At 43.8% G+C, this 24,014-nt stretch overlaps 1 protein-coding gene across 1 annotated transcript in view; it reads right to left on the bottom strand.

Annotated features, from left to right (window-relative positions):
* The window catches only part of ogfrl1 (opioid growth factor receptor-like 1), a 66,007-nt gene extending 43,191 nt beyond the window's left edge, over positions 1-22,816 (bottom strand). Inside the window, exon 1 of the mRNA XM_078541860.1 lies at positions 22,194-22,816. Coding sequence (XP_078397986.1) covers positions 22,194-22,385 — 192 coding nt within the window. The 5' untranslated portion in view covers positions 22,386-22,816. The remainder of the gene's footprint in view (positions 1-22,193) is intronic.
* Positions 22,817-24,014: the final 1,198 nt, after the last annotated feature.

Below are 24,014 nucleotides of genomic sequence, written 5' to 3'. Positions count from 1 at the left end.
TGCGACGGAGGCGAAGGAACTGAGAGAATAGGATGGAGTCCTTACATGAAGCGGGGTGTGAGGAGCTGTTGTCGAGGTAGCTGTGGGAGTTGGTAGGCTTGTAATGAATATTGGTGGACAGTCTATCACCAGAAATTGAGACAGAGAGGTCAAGGAAGGGAAGGGAAGTGTCAGTGATGGACCACGTGAAAATGATGGAGGGGTGGGAATTGGAAACAAAATTAATAAATTTTTCCAGGTCCAGATGAGAGCATGAAGCAGCACCGAAGCAGTCATCGATGTACCGGAGAAAGAGTTGTGGGAGGGGGCCCGAGTAGGACTGGAACAAGGAATGTTCCACATACCCCATAAAGAGACAGGCATAACTGGGGCCCATGCGGGTACCCAAAGCCACACCTTTTATTTGGAGGAAGTGAGAGGAGTTAAAGGAAAAATTGTTCAGTGAGAGAACAAGTTTAGCCAGATAGAGGAGAGGAGTGGCGGATCGGGATTGTTCGGGCCTCTGTTCGAGGAAGAAGCGGAGAGCCCTCAGACCATCCCGGTGGGGGATGGAGGTGTTGAGGGATTGGACGCCCATGGTGAAGAGGCGGCGATTGGGGCCAGGGAACTGGAAATTGTTGATATGATGTAGGGCATGAGAGGAATCGCGGATGTAGGTGGGAAGAGACTGGACAAGGGGAGAGAGAATAGAGTCAAGATAGCAAGAAATGAGTTCCGTGGGGCAGGAGCAGGCTGACACGATCGGTCTGTCGGGACAGTCCTGTTTGTGGGTTTTGGGTAGGAGGTAGAAGCGGGCCGTCCAGTTTTCTGAGTGGGCCGCACGCATAGTCCCAGTTGTCATGCCAGACCAGACTATATGTATATGCGGTGACTACAAACTGACAGTCAACAGAGCAGCAAAGTTAGACAAATACCCCATTCCTAGAATTGATGATTTGTATGCCAAGTTGGCAGGAGGCAAGTCACACTCAAAACTAGACATGAGTCATGCCTATCAACAATTGGAATTGGATAGCACATCAAGAGAATACGCGACAATTAAGACCCATAAAGACCTCACCAGTACACCCGATTACTTTTTAGTGTTTTATCAGCATGCGCTATTTTTCAGCGAAGCATGGAGAGTCTCCTGCAGGGATTTCCACGTGTGGTCGTGTACTTAGATGAGACCTCATCACTGGACTGTCCAAAGCTGAACAGTTAGCCAACCTGCTGAAAAGATTTATGGAAGCAAGTGTGTGTTTGAAGTGAGAAAAATGCACATTTCAAGCATCGGAGGTAACCTACCTGGGTCACAGAGCAGACACTATGGGATTGCATCCTGTTGAAGACAAGGTCCAAGCGATTAAAGATGCACCATCTCCCTCTAATGTGACAGAGCTTAAATCTTTCCTGGGTATGATTAATTACTATAGCCAGTTTTTCCCTAATCTGTCCACTGTACTGGCACCACTACACCTGTTGCTGAGGAAGTACCACCACTGGTCATGGGGCTCACAGCAAGAAAAAGCCTTTGCAGGAGCGAAGATACTGCTTCATTCATCATGCTTCATGGTACATTATGACCCAGCTAAAGGGCCAGCGCTGACATGTGATGCTTCTCCTTATTGTAGGAGCCGGACTGTCACATCAAATGGAGGATGGATCAGAAAGACCCATTGACTATGTTTCAAGAACACTTTCCCAAACTGAATAGGGCTACTCTCAGTTGGGAAAAGGAGGATGATTGGTTGTATTTGGTGTCAAGAAGTTTCACCAATATCTGCATGGGTGACATTTCACAATTGTGTCCGGCCATAGGCCGCTGACAGGTTTGTTCAGCAAAGACCAAACTATTCTGCCTGTAGCTTCAGCGAGAATCCAACATTGGGCTTTGAGGCTATCAGCTTATGAGCACACATTCATGTACCGCCCTGGCTCACGTATAGGCAATGCAGATGCACTTAAGTCGTATTCCATTACCGGGTAGTCTTGTCAATACACCTGTTCCACAAGAGGTAGTGTTACTGTTAAATTTCTTGGCATATGCAGGTGATGAATCCAAACAGATCAAGAATTGGATGAACAGAGATCCAGTACTGTCAAAAGTCAGACTTTGTTTTACAGGGATGGTCAAGGACACTAGTGTCTGATGACTTACAACCATTTTATTCCAGAAACACAGAACTGAATCGTCAAGACAGAATTTTGCTGTAGGGTTCAACAGTTCCATAGTTCATACCCAGGCATATCGAAGATGAAGATGCTGACACGTAGCTACGTCTGGTGGCCAAGAATAGACAGTAACAAAAGGCATGGTTAAACACTGTTCCCTTTGCCAGCAACGCCAGAAGCTACCTGTTTCAACACCCCTTCACCCATGGGGATGGCCAGGTCAACCTTCAATTAGACTATCGATTAGATATTGACTATGTGGGACCGTTTCTAGACACCATGTTCATATTAATCATCGATGCACATTCAAAATGGTTCAATGTCTACGAAGTAAAAACACCAACATCAGCCGCAACTATTGAAAAGCTGTGTCATTCCTTCAGTGTGCGTGGTTTATGTGAGATTATTGTTTCTGATAATGGACCAGCTTTCACTAGCGTGGAATTTTAGAGATTCACGGACCCGAACGGTATCTGGCACATTAAGACCGCTCCCTGGCATCCTTCATCCAATGGTCTCGCTGAAAGAGCTGTGCAGACTTTTAAAGGTGGTATGAAGAAGTTACCTGGAGTCTCACCTTTCCAGATTTTTCCTGTTACCGTACAACACCACATACTAATACGGGCTCGACACCGTCAAGAGTTACTAATGAAATGCCATCTGCAAATGCGTTTACACTTGGTGTTTCCAAACCAGAGGGGAAGGTGACACAGAGCCAGAATAATCAAAAATGAAACCACGATCTACATAGAAAGCTTGTACGTTCCACGTAGGCGACCCTGTGAACGTGCATAATTTTGGAAGTGTACCCCATTGGACTCCAGGAGACTGGTCCATTCTCTTTTCAAGTGCAAGTCGAAGATAGAATTGTACGTAAAGACATGGATCATATTAGGGCTAGAGAAACATTCCAACGAATGCAAGATCAACCTGTGATTGATGTTTCACTGCCGACTTCTGAGATGTGTGATCATCCTAGAACTGATATTGCAGACATATCTAACAAGCTGCCAAATACTACCCAGTTACAATGACGTATGCCCTGGTGCAACTCCAGATCCCATTAATTCTGTTCGGTCTACTTCAGTAGAGCTATGCCGCTCTAACCGTCTCCTCTGAGCCCCTCAGAGACTTGATTTGTAATCACCAGAGACTGTACAAATGTTTGCTGGTTTTTCTGATATTATTTTATTGTAAATGTAAGAAACTTAAAGGGGGAAAAAGTGTAGTAACGAGATGTATTGTCCGTCCCTCCTGTCAATCACACATCATATGATGCGATTATGGGGGTTTTGACCAATAAGCTTATTGCACGGGGAATCCTGTGGGCGGGACTTCCGATGGAGCGATACTGTCTAGCTTGCAATCACCTCTACATGTCTCCTAAATAAAGTTTAGCCTTTTCTTCACCAAACCTGCTGCTCCATCAAGTTATTACACATACCCAAGACCTCCTTTTAAAATTGAAACATTAACAGTCTTGAGTAAGGGCATTAATAAAGTCAATTACTACTGCAGGGTTTTCACCATTCCTTGTAAAGACTGCCACATCTGAGCCCAGACTTCCAACAACTTGACTCTTTCACTGGCCAACCGGTTTCACATGGCCCTGTACACCACATTGACAGCTGTTTACCTTTCAAACAAACATACAACATGTTATATTCAAAAAGATGAGCTCACGGCCACAATGAATTGGAATATAGCCCAAATGACAGAAGGGACCAAATATAACCAGCATTTATTTTTTCATGCAATAAGGTATGATGGTCTGGAACATGCTGCCTGACATGGCAGCAGAAGCAGATTCAATAACTTTCAAAAAGGAATTGGACAAATACTTGGAAGGGGAAAATGATTTTGCAGGTCTATGAGGAAAGAGTAGGGGTGTGGGACTAATTGGATAGCTTTTTCTAAGAACCAGCATGGCACAATGGGCCGAATGGCCACCTCCTATGCAGTTTTATCTATTTCGAAATCATGACACTTACGACCACAGAAATTTGACAACCATTGGGCCTGTCAATGTTGGCTCTTTGTTAGAGCGATTAACTTTGGATTGCTCCATCCTGTTCTCTTCCTGTTGTATTGCACCTCCCTCTGCCTCAAATAATTAACCAAATTTTCTCTTAAACCTTGCCGTGGTTACTGCCTCAACCACCCCCTGGTAGCCAAGAGTTCAATGCCCCAACAACAAATGAAGGTATTTCTCCAAACCTTTCTTCTCGCTCTTTTAATGACAGTTTTAAATTGATGATCACTGACTCCCCAACTAGTGGGAATGCTCTTGCCCATTAAGCCCCATCAAATCTCTCCTGAGGTTTCTCTGTCCCACGAGAACCAGCCTCAATGTCTCCTCATAACTGCAGCTTTCTTTCCTCAACCCCCATCCTAGTGAAACTATGCTGTCCACTCTCTATAGCTTTTGTTTAAACATATCTCTACCTCAATGATGGAGCATATTAAGGGTGCGTATTTAGACGCACACAATTCCGAGCACAAGTCTAGGTGAAGCAGCTTGCACACAATCCAGAAACAGCAACCAACACATAGGTGGCCAGAAGGGACCATCTGATATAACTGATACATGCTGCACAGATCCTCCCTCTTCTTTGATTTCCAGATAGAGGACATTGTGCTCAAATGAGTAAACCTCAAGGGTAAGAAGCTGGCTGAATAATCAGTGGAACGATATTACATTCATCTCTACATTCTAACCCAAGAATTGCACATTAAAGGTATATCAGATTTTAAAATTGTTTCCACCACAGGAAAACAGGCACTGGCCAGTTTAATGGCAGCCTCACCTCTGACAGAAGAATACTGCGGATAAGTGGAAATTGAAAATATAAAGTAAAACAGTTTTGATGTAAGGTCACCAACCCAAAACGCTGGATGGGATTTTTGCCCATAACAGGGATGCAGATGGGTGTGAAACTTCTGCACCGCCAGCTGGCATGACGGTTTGCTGGCACAGTTCCGGACCATTTCCCCAGGGGCTGGACAGGGGCCTGCAGGGAAACCCACCCACAAGCAGCAGGTTGCAACTTAACGGGAATCAATTAAAGCCTATTGTCAGAGGCCTACTGGAATTCTCTACTTGGTCTCCAGGCCCCCCAAGGTGTCAGGACTAGGCCAGCTCCCCATGGAGGCAGCTTCCTAGCATCTGAGCAGGGAACCAGTACTCCAGGCAGGCTTTGATGCCCTCCCCACCTGCCTGGACTCAGCTGTAGCCACAGGCCACCCTGTGAACAAGTTTCCCCTCCAGAATCATGGCTGCTGATCCCATTTTTAAACTGAAAACTTTTAAAAGTTAGCAGGAGGGTGCCTCAAGACAGAGGTGTCCTCTCTCTCTCCTACCTGAACAGTTGCTGATTCAGTGCTAAACAGCCTCCTATTGGACCTCCAGCTTTAAGAGCCCGCCCACTATCCTTAACTGGGAGACTCTGACCATGTCATGACTTGACGTGCTGGACAGGTTTCAACAAGAAACAGATACACTTTATTACAGAGAGCTTTTCAGATGCTACATGCTTGAACCAGGTCCTCGACAAGAAGTCCCACCCCCTGGATTACCCGCGCTTAAGGTTCATTGGTTGGAGCTTCCAAGACAACCACATGACCCCTGATAGACAGTAAAGGCTGTACCTTTAGTTACTACATTTCCTCCCCCTTTAGTTTTTTTACAGTTTCTATTTACAGAGAACATTTGAATATCCCACAACATATACATATATACAAGTCAGGTGATTAAAGATCAAGTCTCTGAGGTGGTTTCCTTATTCAGTTAGAGCGACGTAGCTCTACCACTTGAGGTTCTTCCACTGGATCGACATGATCAGGAACTGCAGTACCAGGTACATCATTAGAACGTAGCAGATCCAGGTTTGGCAACTCTACAGAAACATTGGGCATTATTCTATTCTATTCTAGTTCCATCTGTCACCTTAGGGATTGATGGTTTGACATTAATCACAGGCGGAATAGTTGGTTGTTGGAATGTCTTTCTATTCCTAAAATGGTCCACATGTTTTCAAACAATTCTGTCTTCCACTTCCACCTGGAAGGACAAGGGACCAGTTTCTGAGACAATTGTACCAGGAACCCAACAAGGTCAATTTCTAAAATTCTGTACGAAAACTGTGTCTAATACAGTTAATCTGCAAGCTTTGCTATGAATATTGTGATTCAATTTTTGATTACTTTGATTCTTTTCTAACTTCCCCTCTAAGTTTGGTAACACCAGACTTAACCTTGTAGGTAGGCGGCATTTCATCAATAATTCAGACGGTGTTGAACCCATAATTGAATGATGCGCCATACGATAATTGAGAATAAAGCGGGAAAGTTGAGTTTCTAGAGTATCTTCTGATAACTTTTTCGTTCCAGATTTGAAAGTTTGCACTGCTCTCTCAGCTAAACCATTTGATGAGGGATGATAGGGTGCTGTTTTAGTATGTGTGATTCCATTTAAACTCATGAACCTCTGAAATGGTAAAGACTGTACTGTTATCCAGAACGATGACTTCCAGTACATACGAACGAGGTGCGGGAGTAGGCCATTCAGCCCCTTGAACCTGCTCTGCCACTTAATAAGATCATGGCTGATCTAATAGTAACCTGAAATCTGCATCCCATCTACCCCAATAACCTATCGCCCCCTTGCTTACCAAGAAATTGTTCACCTCTGCCTTAAAAGTATTCAAAGGCTCTGCTTCCACTGCCTTTTCAGGAAGAGAGTTCCAAAGACTCACGACCCTCTGAGTGAAAAAATTTCACCTCATCTCTGTTTTAAATGGGCGACCCCTTACTTTTAAACAGTGACCCCTGTGTCTGCGAAGCAAATTAGAAATTGGATGAACAGAGACCCAATTTTGTCAAAAGTCAGAGACCTTGTATTGCAAGGGTGGTCAAATTCACCAGTGTCTGAAGGGATGAGACCATTCCATGCCCGAAAAACAGAGTTAAGTCATCAAGATGGAATCAATCGGCCTACCCACGGAAGGCCATGTATACTAAAACAATGTCGCAGCTTTTTGATAGTTGCGCTCAATGTCGGTGATCATCCATCCACTTATAATGCACATCTACGATCAATAAAAACATGGTACCTAAGAATGGTCCTACATAATCAATATGTAGTCTAACCCAGGGTCGACCAGGCCAATCCCATGGATGCAGTGGAACTGAAACGGGCAACTTCTGTTGTTGCTGACACTGGAGGCAGTGCTTGACCATGTTTTCAATGTCACCGTCAATGCCTGGTCACCAAACATAGCTTCACGCAAGCATTTTCATTTTTGATATGCCTGGAAGCACACTGTGAAACCCTGTCAAGAGTGGTTCTCTTCCAGGTACCCAGGGTAATTTTCTGGGGACCAGGGTTCGAATCCCACCACAGCAGATGGTAAAATTTGAATTCAATAAAAAATCTGGAATTAAAAGTCCAGTGATGACCATGAAACCATTGTCAATGGTCATTAAAACCCATCTGGTTAACTGATATCCTTTAGGGGAGGAAATTTGCCGTCCTTACTTGGTCTGGCCTACATGTGACTCCAGACCCACAGCAATGTAGTTGACTCTTAAATGCCCTCTAAAATAGCCTAGCAAGCCGCTGAGTTCTCAAGGGCAATAAATGCTGGCCCAGCCAGCAACGCCCACGAACCAATTTAAAAAAATGAGGTCCACTAATTCATTAAAGGACTTAGAATTGGGTGCATTCGGGGCCATCAGACTTCAAATGAGATTGTATGTCTTGCTACCACATACACTCAAAAGGATTGCTTTCTGCTTCTCTTCTGCGTTAGTTTTGTTTGCTACAAAATAGGGACTCTCCATATTGGCTCCAGTCTTCCCATAGTCCTGTCATAAGGGTTGATTCTGCCAAGAGTGGCATGACTGGTGAATATTCTTTTCTTTTTGCTTAAGGTTTGATGTACTCACGTTAACAAAGCGAGGTGCAGCGTCAGAGCTAAACAAGAAACAAATAAACTTTATTACAGAGAGCTTTTCGGATGCTACATGCTTGAACCAGGTCCTCAACAAGAAGCCCCGCACCCCCAGATTACCTGCACTTAGGGCTCATTGGTCAGAGCCGCCAAGAACAATCACGTGACCTCTGATAGACAGTAACAGAGGCTATACCTTCAGTTACTACAGCCCACTAATTGGCCAATTCAGGGAAACCACTGCCGACTGAGTGTATCCCACACAGTGCTGGCTTGTGACCTCCATTTGACCCCGATATTTGGGTCCTGACCCAAAACTCAATATTCTACCTGTTAACTCTGTTGCTCTGTCCACAGATGCAGCCTGACCAACTGAGTATTTCAAACATTTCCTGTTTTTAATCTCACTTCTCACAATTTGTTTCACTGTTAAAACCACCAGAAACTAAAGATCCCATTTTAATAGAAACATAAGGTCAAGGGAGATTGGAGACTGAAATTGTTGCTGTCTCTTTTTTCAGCGATATACAATAGGCTATTTTTCTGGGAGTCCTGTTTTATATCTCACTCACCTCCAGCTCACTGGCTGACACAGTGACATCAATAGGTACTGTATATAGATAGTTACAGACTAAGATGGGGAGACATTCTAGGATATGACAATACCTGTAATTGGGACGAGAGGAGAGGATTTATTTTCCCAATTTTTGGTGTCACGTCACAGCAGCAAGACAGATTGACAACTCGACCTGGAGGAAAATGGAACCTGTGTCTCACCCCTCCATCACAAATAGAATCTTACAACACATTTGGCCCATTGTGCTTGTGCTGGCTCTTTGAAGGTGATAGCAAATTAGTCCCACTCTCCTGCACTTTCCCCCTAGTCCTGCAAGGGTTTATATCCATATATCCAAGTGTATATGTTTCCCTTTGAAAATTACTATTGAATATGGTTCCACTATTGAATATTGAAAAGAGAGAGTGGAAATTGCAGAGGCTCTGGCAATAATCTTTCAATGTTCCCTGGATTTGGGGAGGTTCCGGAGGACTGGAGAATTGCAAACATTATGCCCTTGTTCAGAAAAGGTAGTAAAGACCTGCCTCGCAATTACAGACCAGCCAGTTTAACTTCGGTGGTGGGGAAACTTCTAGAAACAATTATTCGGGATAGAATTAATGGTCACATGGAAAAATGTGGATTGATTTGGAAGAGTCAACATGGATTTGTTAAAGGAAAATCGTGTCTAACTAACTTGGAGTTTTTTGAAGAGGTAACAGAGATGGTTGATGAGAGCAAGGCCATTGATGTGGTGTATATGGACTTCCAAAAGGCGTTCGATACAGTGCCACACAACAGACTAATGAGGAAAGTTATAGGTCATGGAATAAAAATGACAGTAGCAACGTGGATACAAAAATTGGCTGAGGAATAGGAAACAAAGAGTAATGATTAATGGGTATTTTTTGGGCTGGGAGAAGATTTGCAGTGGAGTTCCCCAGGGGTTCCCCTTGCTTTTCCTGGCATAAGGAAGCTTCCAAAAGAAGCAAATGTGTAGTGAGAAAAAACTTTTTCACACAGCGAGTAGTTAGGGTTTGGAATGCACTGCCTGGAAGTGCAGTGGAGGCAGGTTCAACTGAGGCATTCAAAAGGGCACTGGGTGATTATTTAAATAGAAACAACTTGCAGGGTTACGGGGAAAAGGCAAGAGATTGGCACTAAGTTAAAATGCTCAGAGAGCCGGTGCAGACATGATGGGCCGAATGGCCTACTTCTACACCGTAACAATTCTGTGATTCACTATCCTTTCAGACAGTGTATAACAACTTACTACGTAAAAAAATTCATCCCATCTCTACCATGACTCATGTTATTTAAATGTGTGACACTGATACATTTTCATGCTACATAACGCAGTTATCTATAAATTCATTTAGTTGCAGGCATGGATTGCTTACATTACACAACAGGCAGGTTCGTACAATGAGTTTTCAACCTAATTTGCTAACTATCACTGCATCAACATATTGCCATGGAAACGTCCGAGGAGCAGCATCACAAATTTAGTCTTTGGATAATTACACTGAAAATTGTCCAGTCTGGATCCACAAATCTAATGAATTTAAAATTAAAAAAACACATTTTATTATTTCTGTGGATGTAGACTTTTGTAACTAGTGGATAATTTTGGAGTTTTAACAAATATAAGAATGACTTATAAATTACTGTCCTTCAAAGTGCTTATTTTGTTTAATGTTTAAATAGAAACATCTAAAGGAGATCCCAGAGCAATATTCTCAGAGCGCATTAGAGATCCTAGCAGTAGAAAAATGGCTAATTACTTGAAAGGCAGTGGAGGAATGGGAGAGGGCACACACAACTGGATTATCAACCAGTCTGCAGGATATGGCACAGCATAGCACCTCAGCTTGCTGCGTGTGTCCAGTGTGATTAAATTAAAGCCAGAAAAAGTAAGTCAGTGCCCTTCTCCTTTACCAGAGGTGGGAGTTAGACTGCGTAGGCCTGAGCAGATCCAATGAGCTCATTTTCCCACATTATAACAGTGACTATAAAGTCCTTGATTGAGATATTCGGAGACTGTGAAAGGCACTCTATAAATGCAACTCTTTCTTTTTTCTAATTTTTAAATAAAATACAGAGAGCCTCAACACTTCCACTAACATACATATCCAAATGTGTATTATAATTATACTGCCTCAGAGATTTACAATGTGCAATGGGTTTTAAAACTGTACAAACGGTCTCCTTTATCCCAATTCAATTTCTACAGTGACTTGCATTTACATAACGCCTCCTACTAAGTAAGACACCCCATGTCGCTTCACTAGACTGTTATCAAATAAACTCTGATGCTGAAGTACATAAGGAGATGTTAGGACAGGTCAAAGAGATGGGTTTTGAGCAGTGAGAAGTAGACAGGTTTAGGGAATGGATTCCAGAGCTTAGAGCCTAGCAGGGCCCGGGAGAGGGAGCTGCAGATAGTGCCAAACACTGGGGTCCAAGGACTGGGAGGTCCCGGGCACAGAACTTTAAAGGGAGTTCTCAAGTAATCCACATTGAACAGTGGGGGTGGGGGAGGAGGGGGCGTGTGGCAAGGGAAATAAGGGGCCCGGAAACAGGAGAAGTACCAGGGCTCATGATTTCTCTCCCAGGCCCTGGGACCTAGGCCACTGAATGATGAAGCATCAGGAAATCAAGGATATGCAAGAGGCCAGAATCGGAGGAGTGCAGTGTTCTCTCAAGATTTTGGGCTGGACAAAGTTATGGAGATTGGGAGGGGTGAAGTCAAGGAGGGATTTGAACAGAAGGATGTGAATTTTAAAACTGAAGTGCTCCCGGACCAGGAGGTGGTGTAGGTCAGTGAGCACAGGGGTGGCGGGGTACAGGACCTATGCGAGTTAGGATGTAGACAGCAGGGTTTTGGATGAGCTCAAGTTGATGGCGGGTGGAAGATGGGAAGCTAGCCTGGATGCGTTAGAATATTCAAGTCTAGAAGTAACAAAGGCATGGATGAGGGTTTCAGCAGGTGAGCTGAAGCAGGGCTGGAGACAGGCGATATAATGAAGGCAGAATTAGTTGGTCTTATTGATGGAGGATATGCAGTCAGAAGCTCAGCTCGAGGTCAACTGAGCTCCAAGGTTGTGAAGAGTCTGATTCAGGCCGAGACAGTGGCTAGGGAGAGAGTTAGTGGGAGACAGCCTTTGTGGTGGGGATCACAGGCAAGGCTTCGATCTTCCATGTGTTTAAATTAAAGGAAATTATCCAGTACTGGATACCAGATAAGGGAGTGGAGGGGTCAAGTGAGGTGGTAGTGCTGAGGTAGAGCTGGGTGTTGTCAGCGTACATGTGAAAACTAACCCATAGATGGTAGGATGATTTCAAACAGAAACTCAGCTGTGTGTGCCAGCTATGTTTCAGTTGTTAGTAATCTGATCTTGGAATCATAAGTTGTGGGTTTAGTTCCACTCCAGAGACCTGAGCAGAAAAATCTAAGCTGACATGCCAGTGCAGTGGGAAAGCTGCACAGCCAGAGTTGCTATCTTTCAGGCGAGATGCTTAACCAAGGCTCCATCTGTCCTCTCAAATGGGCATAAAAGATTCCATTGCACCATCTTGAAGAAGAGATGGGAAGGTATCCCTGGTGTCCTGGCCAATACTTACCAGCTAATCAACATCTTAAAATCAAATTGCCTGGAGATTTATCACATTGCTGTTTCTGAGATCTTGCTGTGCACCATCTGGCTGCCGCATTTCCTACACTAGAAGAGTGACCACATTTCAAAAGTACTTTATTGGCTGTTAAGAGCTTTGAGATGTCCTGAGGTTGTGAAAGTGCCATATGAATGCAAGTCTTCCTTTTTGCAAATCAAAACAATTTTTCACATCTCAAAACTTCTTAGAACACACAAAGATTATCAGTTATTGGCATTCATCCTGTCTGATAATAAAGTAGGCTTGTGCCTAATTATTTCCCTAAAGCAGGAAAGTTTCTCTGAGCAAACAGAAACCTCTCAATGCATTTGATTCTGCATCCATCTCTCTCTGCACTCTAACCATACAGACTTTGACCACAAACCTCATCTTAATGTTGTATTGCATTCTTTTGTCCAACTCACTTTTGGAAAAGTGAAGGTGTGCCCTCTGATACACTCCTCTCCCATAGGTGCACTCCTCTCCCATAGATGACTCTAAAGAGAAAATCCCTGCTGACCAATCTGTGATTCAATGCAGTCCTTTTTGCTCTTCAGCAAAAGGACACAAGTGGAGGCCCATTATGAGGCACTTTGACCCCTGTTTCAATGAAACAACTGGCACGATCATATGAAAGTAGAACAGTCAAGAATTCGACTTCAACTGAGCAGCTGACTGCAGCTGATTGAGAAAAGCACGAGTTATAAATCTGCCCCTGAGCGAATGTGGGCAAGAAATCCCACTCAGTTGTCACACCGAGTCATTGACTGGCACACAATTTTCCACCACCCCCATCCACCTCTATGGACCAGAGATGGGCTTAATAACTTGAAGGCAAAAAGCTGTCTACAACATACTGCTCCAATAGTAATGGAAAGTGCATGAACACAAGGCACTGTAGTTACTCTTGTAATTGTGATCACATCAAAGAATTGCAATAATCAGACTTATCTTGTATAAAGTCAGCAGTCAAGCAACACCAATAGCTCTGAAGACAGCACAAATCTGCACCTATGGTGCAATGGAGAGTTCATCAGACATGGACGGGGATCAGAACGGCCTTTCAGTGTGAGAGAGCATGTCACGGCTTTAAAATGCTCCAGCTCAGAGCTCTGCAGCCAGAGTGAAAGTTAGAGAAATAATAACACACAACACAGAGTGAACAATGCCAGACAGATTTCTGCAGAGCTGCGTCACACCTTAGGGGAAAGTAGAAATTCAGGAAGGGAAGAGTATGATTGTAAATCAGCAGTGTAGAGGGGAACTAAGGAGATTAAGAAAGTCCCCCAGGCACTAAGTTGGTCCAACAGTTACAGTATTTCCGATAACTATCTCCTATTTGCTCTTGGGATGTGGCTAGGCCAGCATTTATTGTCCACAGTGCTGTTAAGGAGGGAGTTCCATGATTTTGACCAAGCGACAGTGAAGGAACAGTGATATATTTCCAAGTCCTCCATCATAAAGGTCAGAAGTGGGGATGTTCGCTAATGATTGCACAATGTTCACCATTTGTGACTCCTCAGATATTGAAGCAGTCCATGTCCAAATGCAACAAGACCTGAACAATATCCAGGCTTGGCCTGACAAGTGGCAAGTAACATTCATGCCACACAACTGCCAGGCAATGATCATCTCCAAAAAGAGAAAATCCAACCATAGCCCCTTGACATTCAATGGTATTACTGTCGCTGAATCCCCCTACTAACAACAACCTGGGGGTTAACATTGACCAGAAACTGAACTGAATGAGCCAAATAAATATTGTTGCTACAAGAGCAGATCAGAGGCTAGGAATCCTGCAGCGAGTAACTCACCTCCTGACTCCCCAAAGCCTGTCCACCATCTACAAGGCACAAGTCAGGAGTGTGATGGAATACTCCCCACTTGTCTGGATGAGTGCAGCTCCCACAACACTCAAGAAGCTGGACACCGTCCAGGACAAAACAGCCTGCCTTTTGGCACCACATCCACAAGCATTCATCCCCTCCACCACCGACGCACAGTGGCAGCGGTGTGTACCATTTACAAGATGCAGTGCAGTAACTCAGCAAGGCTCCTTCATCAGCACCTTCCAAATCTGCAACCTCTACCACCTGGAAGGGCAAAGGCAGCAAACACATGGGAGCACCACCACCTGCAAGTTCCCCTCCAAGCCACACACCATCCTGACTTGGAACTATATCGCCATTCCTTCCTGTCACTGGGTCAAAATCCTGGAACTCCCTTCCTAACAGCACTGTGGACGTACCTACACCAAGTGGACTGCAGCGGGGTTCAAGAAGGCAGCTCACCATCACCTTCTCAAAGGAAAGTAGAGATGGGTAATAAATGCTGGCCGAGCCAGCGATGCCCACATCCCATGAAAAAATAAAACAAAGGTTACTGCCACTGTTTCAGTTTTTACTAGATCCGGTATAACAGTGCACCAGGGTGTTATAAAGTGACTCTGGGTAATCTATGCCATCAGGACTGTCATGGACTGAGTTAAGGAGGTTCTGCAGAAGTGCACCCTTTTGGTTATGTCTGTATCTGTGGAACTTGGATGGAGTAAAGCTGTTATTGGAGGCGACTTGATGACAAAATCCTGTGTGAAGAAAAGGAGTTGAATTCTATTTGAGGAAGAGAAAGTTGTAGAGGACTTTGTGATTGCATGCAGAGCCATATGTGCTAAGGGGACTGTCTTTAAATGTATGAGATCTATCTTTGTTATAGCAGCTATCTAGAGTGTAATTTATAGTTCACAATTTATAGTTTGAATACAATTTGCCTGTTAATTCATGTTTGCATTTGATACAGTGCTGCACCACAGACTTGTGAGCAAAGTTATAGTTCATGGAATAAAAGGGACAGTAGAAACACGGATACAAAATTGGCTGAGTGACAAGAAATAGAGAGTAGTGGTTAATGAAACAGAGTTAACGTTTCGAGTCCGCATGACTTTTCTTCAGAGCTAGAAGAAACAGCTCTGAAGAAAGCTTATGGTAGATAACGAGGGCTCAAAACAGGAGAAGCCCAAGAGAGTATAGAAAGTGCAGGGGTTACTTAAAAAAGAAATTAGGAGAGTGAAGAGGGGGCATGAAAAAACATTGGCAGGTAAAATAAAGGAACATCCAAAGGTATTTTATAAGTATATTAGTGGCAAGAGGATAACCAGGGAAAGAGTAGGGCCCATTAGATACCAAAGTGACAATCTGTGTGAAGAGCCGGAAAGCATAGGTGAGATTTTAAATGAATACTTTGCATTTATATCAACTATAGAGAAGGATGATGTAGATACAGAAACCAGGGAGGGGGAATGTGATAAACTTGAACAAATTAACATTGAGAGGGAGGTGGTATTAGCAGTTTTAGCAGGCTTAAAAGTGTATAAATCCCCAGGCCCAGATGAGATGTATCCCAAGCTGCTGTGGGAGGCAAGGGAGGAGATTGCAGGGGCCCTAACATTAATTTTCAAACCCTCTCTGGCCACAAGAGAGATGCCAGAGGACTGGAGGACAGCTAATGTAGTACCACTATTCAAGATGGGTGGTAGGGATAAACCAGGGAACTATGGGTCAGTAGTCGGGAAACTTTTGGAAAAAGTCCTGAGAGACAGAATTAATCTCCACTTGGAGAGGCAAGGATTAATAAGGATAGTCAGCATGGCTTTATCAGGGGGAGATCATAGCTAACAAATTTTACTGAATTTTTTGAGGGGTGACTAGGTGTGTATATGAGGGTAGTGCAGTTAATGTAGTCTACACAGACATCAGTAAGGCTTTTGACAAGGTCTCGCGTGGGAGACTGGTCAAGAGGGTAAGAACCCCATGAGATCCAGGGCAATTTGGCAAATTGGATCCAAAATTGGCTTAGTGGCAGGAGACAGAGGGTGATGGTCAAAGGTTATTTTTGTGACTGGAAGCCTGTGTCCAATGGCATACCGCAGGGTTCGATGCTGGGCCCCTTACTGTTTGTAGTGTACATTAATGATCTAGACATGAATGCAGGAGGTATGATCAGTAAGTTCGCAGATGGCACGAAAATTGGTGGTGTGGTAAATAGCGAGGAGGAAAGCCTTAGACTACAGGATGATATAGACGAGCTGGTCAGATGTGCAGCACAGTGGCAAATGCAATTCAATCCTGAAAAGTGTGAGGTGATGCATTTTGGGAGGACTTAACAAGGCAAGGGAGTACACAAGGGAGTAGGACCCGGAAGTACAGAGGATCAGAGGGACCTTGGTGTCCATGTCCATAGATCCTTGAAGGTAGCAGGACAGGTAGATAAGATGGTTCAGAAGGCATATGGGATACTTGCCTTTATTAGTCGACGCATTGAATACAAGAGTAGGGAGGTTATGATGGAGCTGAATAAAACATTAGTTAGGCCACATCTGGAGTACTGTGTGCAGTTCTGGTCACCACACTATAGGAAGGATGTGATTGCACTAGAGAGGGTGCAGAAGAGGGTCACCAGGATGTTGCCTAGGCTGGAGCGTTTCAGCTATGAAGAGAGACTAGATAGGCTGGGGTTGTTTTCCTTAGGACAGAAAAGGCTGAGGGGGGACCTGATAAAAGCAAAAAACTGCAAATGCTGGAAATCAAAAACAAAAACAAAAATACCTGGAAAAACTCAGCAGGTCTGGCAGCATCGGTGGAAGGGAGCACAGTTAACGTTTCGAGTCCGCATGACTCTTCAACAGGACTAAGGAAAAATAGAAAAGGGGTGAAATATAAGCTGGCTAAGGGGCGGGGGTTGGGACAAGAGAGCTGGATAGAGGGCCAGTGATAGGTGGAGATAACCAAAAGATGTCACACACAAAAGGACAAAGAGGTGTTGAAGGTGGTGATATTATCTAAAGGAATGTGCTAATTAAGGGTAGAAAGCAGGACAAGCAAGGTACAGATAGCCCTAGTCCGCCTATCACTGGCCCTCTATCCAGCTCTACTTGTCCCAACCCCCACCCCCCCTTAAACCAGCTTATATTTCACCCCTTTTCTATTTTTCCTTAGTTCTGTTGAAGAGTCATGCGGACTCGAAACGTTAACTGTGCTCCCTTCCACAGATGCTGCCAGACCTGCTGAGTTTTTCCAGGTATTTTTGTTTTTGTTGAGGGAGGACCTGATTGAGGTGTACAAAATTATGAGGGGCATAGATAGGGAAATTTTTCCACTTAGTGAAGGGGTCAATAACCAGGGGGCACAGATTTAAAGGCAAGAGGCAGGAGGTTTAGAAGGGATTTGAGGAAAAGAATTTTCACCCAGAGGGTGGGGTAGTGGGTATCTGGAACTCACTACCTGAAAGGATGGTAGAGGCAGGAACCCTCAACATTTAAGAAGCATTTAGATGAACACTTGAAACACCATAGCATACAAAGCTACAGGCCAAGTGCTGGAAAATGGAATTAGCATAGATAGGGGCTTGGTGACCGGCTCGGACACAATGGGCTCTTTCCGTGCTGTAAAACTCTATGACTCTAAGAGTCATGCGGACTTGAAATGTTAAATCTGTTTCTCTTTCCACATGCTGTCAGACCTGCTGCGTTTTCCAGTATTTTATGTTTTTATTAGTGGTTAATGGATGTTTTTGGACTGGAAGAAGGTTTGTACTGGAAATATCCCAAGGTCAGTGTTGGGACCATTGCTCTTCCTGATATATATTAATGACCTAGACTAGGTGTACAGGGCACAATCTCAAAATTTGCAGATGATACAAAACTTGGAAGCATTGTGAACTGTGAGGAGAATAGTGTAGAACTTCAAAAGGATGTAGTCAGGTTGGTGGAACGGGTGGACAGATGGCAGATGAAGTTCAATGCTGAGAAATGTGAAGTGATTCATTTAGGTAGGAAGAACATGGAGACAATATAAAATAAAGGGCACAATTCTAAAGGGAGTGCAGGTGCAGAGGGCTCTAGGTGTTTGTATATGTGCATAAGTCATTAAAAGTAGCAGGACAGGCTGAGAGCATGGTTAATAAAGAATACAGTATCCTAGACTTTAATAATAGGGGCATAGAGTACAAGAACAAGGACTTGTACGAGAACTTGTATAAGACACTAGTTCAGCCTCAGCTGGAGTATTGTGCCCAGTTCTGGGGGCCGCACTTTAGGAAGGATGTGAAGGCATTGGAGTTGGTGCAAAAAAGGTTCATGAGAATGGTTTCAGGGATGAGGAACTTCATTATGAAGAAAAATTACAGAAGTTAGGACTGTTTTCCTTGAAGAGAAAGCTGGGAGGAGATTTGATAGCGGTATTCAAAATCATGAGAGTAGAAGGGGAGGAATTATTACCATTCCTGAAAGGTTCGAGAATGAGAGGGCACAGATTCAAAGTAATTGGCAAAAGAAACAAAAATTATATGAGAAAAAACTTTTTCACACAGCGAGTGGTTAAGGTTTGGAATGCACTGCCTGGGAGTGTGGTGGAAGTAGGTTCAAAAGGGAATTAGATTGTTATCTGAAAAGGAAGAATGTGCAGAGTTACAGGGAGAAGGCAGGAGAATGGCACTTGATTTGATTGTTCGAGTAAAAGTTATAGAAAGTGAAATCTCGTCCACCGGTTTCTTCAGTTGGGGTCATTTGGGAAGTTCGGTTCTTTTACGTTAATGGTCTCCACGGGGAATATAACAATACAATGCTCACTCATATTCAAGTATCCCCCCCACCTTTGCCACCCTCCACAGACACTTGCTCTACTTGCCCGCCTCATTTCCCAGCACCGGATCCAGCAATACCTCCTTTCTAGTTGGGCTAAGAACATACTGATAATGGAAGTTCTCCTGACCACATTTCAGAAATTCCTCCTCCTCCTTACCCTTTGCTCTAATATTATCCCAATCAATACTTGGGTAATTAAAGTCCCCCGATATCACCATTCAATACGCCTTGCACATTTCTGTCATTTCCTTTCCTTAGTCTCTCTCTTACTATTTGGGGGCCATATAGGGTTGCCAACCCTCCAGGATTGGTCTGGAGTCTCCAGGAATTGAAGATCAATCTCCAGCACACTGCTGTGTACGATCCTGGAGAATAATCATCAGGATATTAAAAAAGATTTTATTTGTCATTTGTCTTTACCAGATATAAAAATATTGAAAATGGGCAAAACAAGCTGCTTGGCTGACAGTCAAGCATCATCCAATTGGGTAGTGAGTCTTTTTGCTTTCCAATTGATGTAGGAAAGCAATACGTCACAAGGATGGATGTGTTGGCTGACTAATGGCTACAGGGGCAAGTCATATGATGAAACCTCCAGGAATACATTTAATCCCAATTGGCAACCCTAAGGCCATACCCATGGCCTCCATTGGTAATGTGTGATCATACTCTTTTTGCTTCTCAGCTCTAACCAATTGGATTCTGCCCTTACCTCCTTAAGGACATCCCCTCTTTCCAACACTACGATGTCTTCCCTAATCAGTACTGACTCCCCACCGCCCCCCTTTTCCTTCCCTATCTGTTAATATTAAGCACCCAGTCCTAATCATTCGAACCCACTTGAGACACCATCTCACCCAGTATCCTGGATCAAAAGAACAACAAAAGACACAAAAGATGGCAAGAGCTTCAAAAAGGTTCATGAAAAGAAACTTATGAGATATATAAATATTAACATCTGGTTGTTACGGTTACATTAGAAGAAAAAGGATAGTCAAGGGTAATGTCAAGGCCCAGCAGTCCATTCAGCCCTTTAAAAACAGAAGGGGTAATATTGCAAATGGAAATAAGAAAGTGACAGGCTTTAACAAAAACCTGTAATTATATAGCACCCTTAACGTAATAAAACATCCCAAGGTGGTTCACAGAAGCATTATCAAACAACATTTGACATCGAGGTAAGAAAGGAGAAATCAGAGCTGAAGAAATAGGTTTTAAGGACTCTCTTAAAGGAGAAAAGAGAGGTAGGACAGTGTAGAGGATTAGGGAGGGAATTCCAGAGCTTAGGGCCTTTGCAGCTGAAGACACAGCTGCTAAAGGAGAGATTAAAATCACTTGTTCAATAAAAATTATGTCTTCACAGTAACAGAAGAGGATAATATACCTGACATTCCAGGGAAACGAAGAATGACTCGAGGACTGAAATTCAGTGGTTAAAATAAGCAAACAGCATTAGAGAAAAGAGTAGCCATAAAAACGAATGACTCCAGAAGCTGACAGCTTAAATAAAGTGTTGGGGGGTGTTTTAATGGGCAGGGGAGGGGAGGAAGAGGTGGGAACTGCATAATGCTCAAATTTTCCAAAGCTCTCTTGATTCACAAATTGTCCTGTAGATTGGACAATTGCAATGTAATTCCATTATTTAAGAAACGAGAGAGAGAAAACCAGGAAATTCTAGACCTGTTAGTCTAATATCTGTAGGAGGATGTTATTGGAATCCAAAATTAAGCAGAGTGACAGAGCACTTTGAGAAATTTCAGTTGTCAGTCCTGTCTAATGAGCCCAACTTAATTTTTTGAGGAAATATCCAAAGTAGAACAAAAACAGAAAATGCTGGAAAAACTCAGCAGGTCTGACAGCATCTGTGGACAGAGAAACAGAGTTAACGTTTCTAGTCTGTGTGACTCTTCTTCAGCACTACTGAAGAAGCCCTGAAAAAAAGAGTCATACAGACTCGAAACGTTAACTCTGTTTTTCTCTCTCCACAGGTGCTGTCAGACCTGCTGAGTTTTTCCAGCATTTTCTGTTGCTTCATATTTCCAGCATCCAAAGTAGAACACATGGGAATGTCTATGGCTGTGGTTTCTCTGGACTTCCAGAAGAGATCTGATTTGGCTCCACAGAAGAGACTGGTCATTAAAATTAAAGCTCATGGAACTGAAGGCAAATTATTGACCTGGTTAGGAGATTGGTTAGAAGACAGAGTGTGGATACACTGGGCAGGCACACAATTGGAGGGAAGCGATCAATGGTGCCCCACAGGATCTATGCTGGGGCCTCAACATACAATATTAGTTCAGAGCTTAGATAACACGAGAGACAACTTGGCTGACAGAAGATTGGTGGCACAGTTAGTGATGGGAGTGTAAAATGACAGAGACATTGATTGATTTTAAAAAAATCCAAGGGAAAATGGTGAAAAGCTGGGAACAGTGGAAGTTAAGAGAGATTTCAAGGTCCATGCACACAGAGCATTAAAATGTAGGTCATCAGCTTTCAAAAAAATCAAAAATGCTAAAATGTAATGTTTTATTACAACAAGCGGGCTATAATATAAAGGGGGGGGGAAGTTTTGCTCATTATACAAAGCCTTTATTAGGTCACATCTGGAATACTGTACACAGTTCTGGGCATTGCCCCTTAAAACAGGTATATTAACATTAGTGCAGTTTCGAAAGAATGTTACCAGCCCTCTGAGGGTGAAACTCAAATATTACATAAACAAGTGTATCCTGTACCCCCTGGAATATAGAGGATTAAGAGATGATTTTATTGAGGTTTTAAGGATTTTGAAAGGTATTACGGTAAAGAGAGAGAAACCTTTTCAGCTGGTGGGGGAGTCTAGGGCAAGAGGACATCAACTTAAAAGCAGAGCCAGGCCACTCACTCAGGAGAGAAGTTGGGAAACACCTGTACTCACAAATGGCAGCAGTAGGAATTTCCCTCACATAAAGCAAGTAGTTGCCAGCTCAACTCAATTTTAAATCTGAGATTTTTAGATTTTTGAGAGCCAAGTGTATTAACGGACGATGAAGCCAAAGTATTAAATTGCAGAATCGGCTGGAAGGGCTGAATGGCCTACTCCTGTTCTTATGTTCCTCAGCACAGCCCTGACTTCAGATACGGCAGAACAAAGTGGGGAAGCCCCAGTTTCTAATAGTGATCACTAGCTGGAACCCCTCACTTGATCAGTGTGCCCGGCTCCCCAGGCTGGCTCTCACCCAATGCCTCACTGCATTACCTGGTCCTCGCTGCCAGCCTCAGCCTCCTCTACACTCCTGCTTGCTTCTCCTTCCTCGGCAGAGGCAGTGGTTTCCTGGGCAGCTTCATGCTGTTCCTGCTCCTGTTCCGGTTCTGAATCGCTTTGCCAGGTCGAGTCACATTCCTCCAGCGTGACGGGTTCCCTGGCGCTCCAGAACTGCGAATTTCCCATTGACAAACGGGCAATGCCCAGAGACCCCCCCACACACAACCACCCATCCACTCTGGGCTGGCACTGATTTAACGGCTCACAGACTTCCCCCTTTTTTATAAATACATTCTCTTTGAAAAAAAACAAACCCACAGCCGCTCAGCACAATCTCCTCCTCCCAGCAGCAGGAAATCCTCACACACAAACACACCCTGTGTGCAATGGTGAACAGAGCAGGTTTACTGTTCACAATGATACCAACAGCCGCAATATTGATACATCCCTCCCTGTATCAGCCGCTGCCCAGCGCTACCGCCTCTTATTGCCAGTGTCGCAAACCTGTCCTGTCCATTTACTGAATTGTTACAATCATACTTGCAGCTTAGACACTGGGTACCCAAAGACACACGACGGAGGCAGAGACTGAGACAGACACTGCTTGTTTTCACTGTGGGACAGGGCCGGCGGCATCTGCTGTTTGATTCCGCACATTGCAGTAAAATATTCCAATTGGTCCTGCCGTCAATTACAGCTCAGGGGGAGGGACAGAAACAAACAGCAAGCGAGAGACTTGTTCTGTGAATCAAGTTCCGCTTCGCCATTGGAAGTTTGCACCTCTCCACAGAAGCAGATTGTGTAGTCTGGAACCCACAGACTGAGTGAGCTTGTCAAATTTCCAGGATTGGTCTGGAATCTCCAGGCATTGCTCCCAAGGCACTGATGTGAGCAACTCAGCAGAAAATCATAGATTTAAAAAATAGTGTTTTCATTTTCTTTGAACACTTTTGTTTATCAGTTATAAAAACAAATAAGGTGAAAGTTGTTTGCCTGACAGCCAAGACATATCTAATCAGAGGCTGGGAACACCGACGCACAGTAGCAGCAGTGTGTGTCATCTACAAGATGCACTGCAGGAATTTGCTAAGGCTCCTTAGACAGCACCTTCCAAACCCACGACCGCTACCATTTCGAAGGACAAGGGCAGCAGATAGATGGGAACACCACCAACTGCAAGTTCCCCTCCAAGCCACTCACCATCCTGACTGGGAAACATATCGCCATTCCTTCACTGTCGCTGGGTCAAAATCCTGGAACTACCTTCCTAACAGCACTGTGGGTGTACCTACACCACATGGACTGCAGCGGTTCAAGAAGGCAGCTCACCACCACCTTCTCAAGGGCGATTACGGATGGGCATTAAATGCTAGCCCAGCCAGCAAAGCCCACATCCTGTCAACAAATTTAAAAAAACAAATATGCTGAGGTTTGAGGTGCCAAAGTGACTTTTGTATTTTTACAACTGCAACAACAATTTCTATAGCGTTCATAAAAACACGATTTTCTAGATACGGAATGACCCAGATCCATTTAGTTCACCTTTTATTATCCTCTAAGTCCCATGATACGATAATAATGAAATTATTAATATTAATCAAAATCAATCTCTATCCAACAATATACAACAGACTCAGACATGACACGTGGACACAAGTCGTGGACCATCCTTGAGAACCAAAGACAATTGTTGACAAAGAGACATCTCAGAATAGTGAAAAGGGAATGGACACAGATGAGATGGATGAGGTGGGAATTTGGGAGAGAAAATGGTGGGCAAGAGACAAGTGCATACTCAAATAAGATGCCTTAAAG

The sequence above is a fragment of the Cetorhinus maximus genome, chromosome 5 (assembly GCF_964194155.1).
Source record: "Cetorhinus maximus chromosome 5, sCetMax3.hap1.1, whole genome shotgun sequence".
Taxonomy (NCBI): domain Eukaryota; kingdom Metazoa; phylum Chordata; class Chondrichthyes; order Lamniformes; family Cetorhinidae; genus Cetorhinus; species Cetorhinus maximus.
Note: the sequence above shows the minus strand (reverse complement) of the source record. Positions and strands in the feature narration are given on the sequence as shown.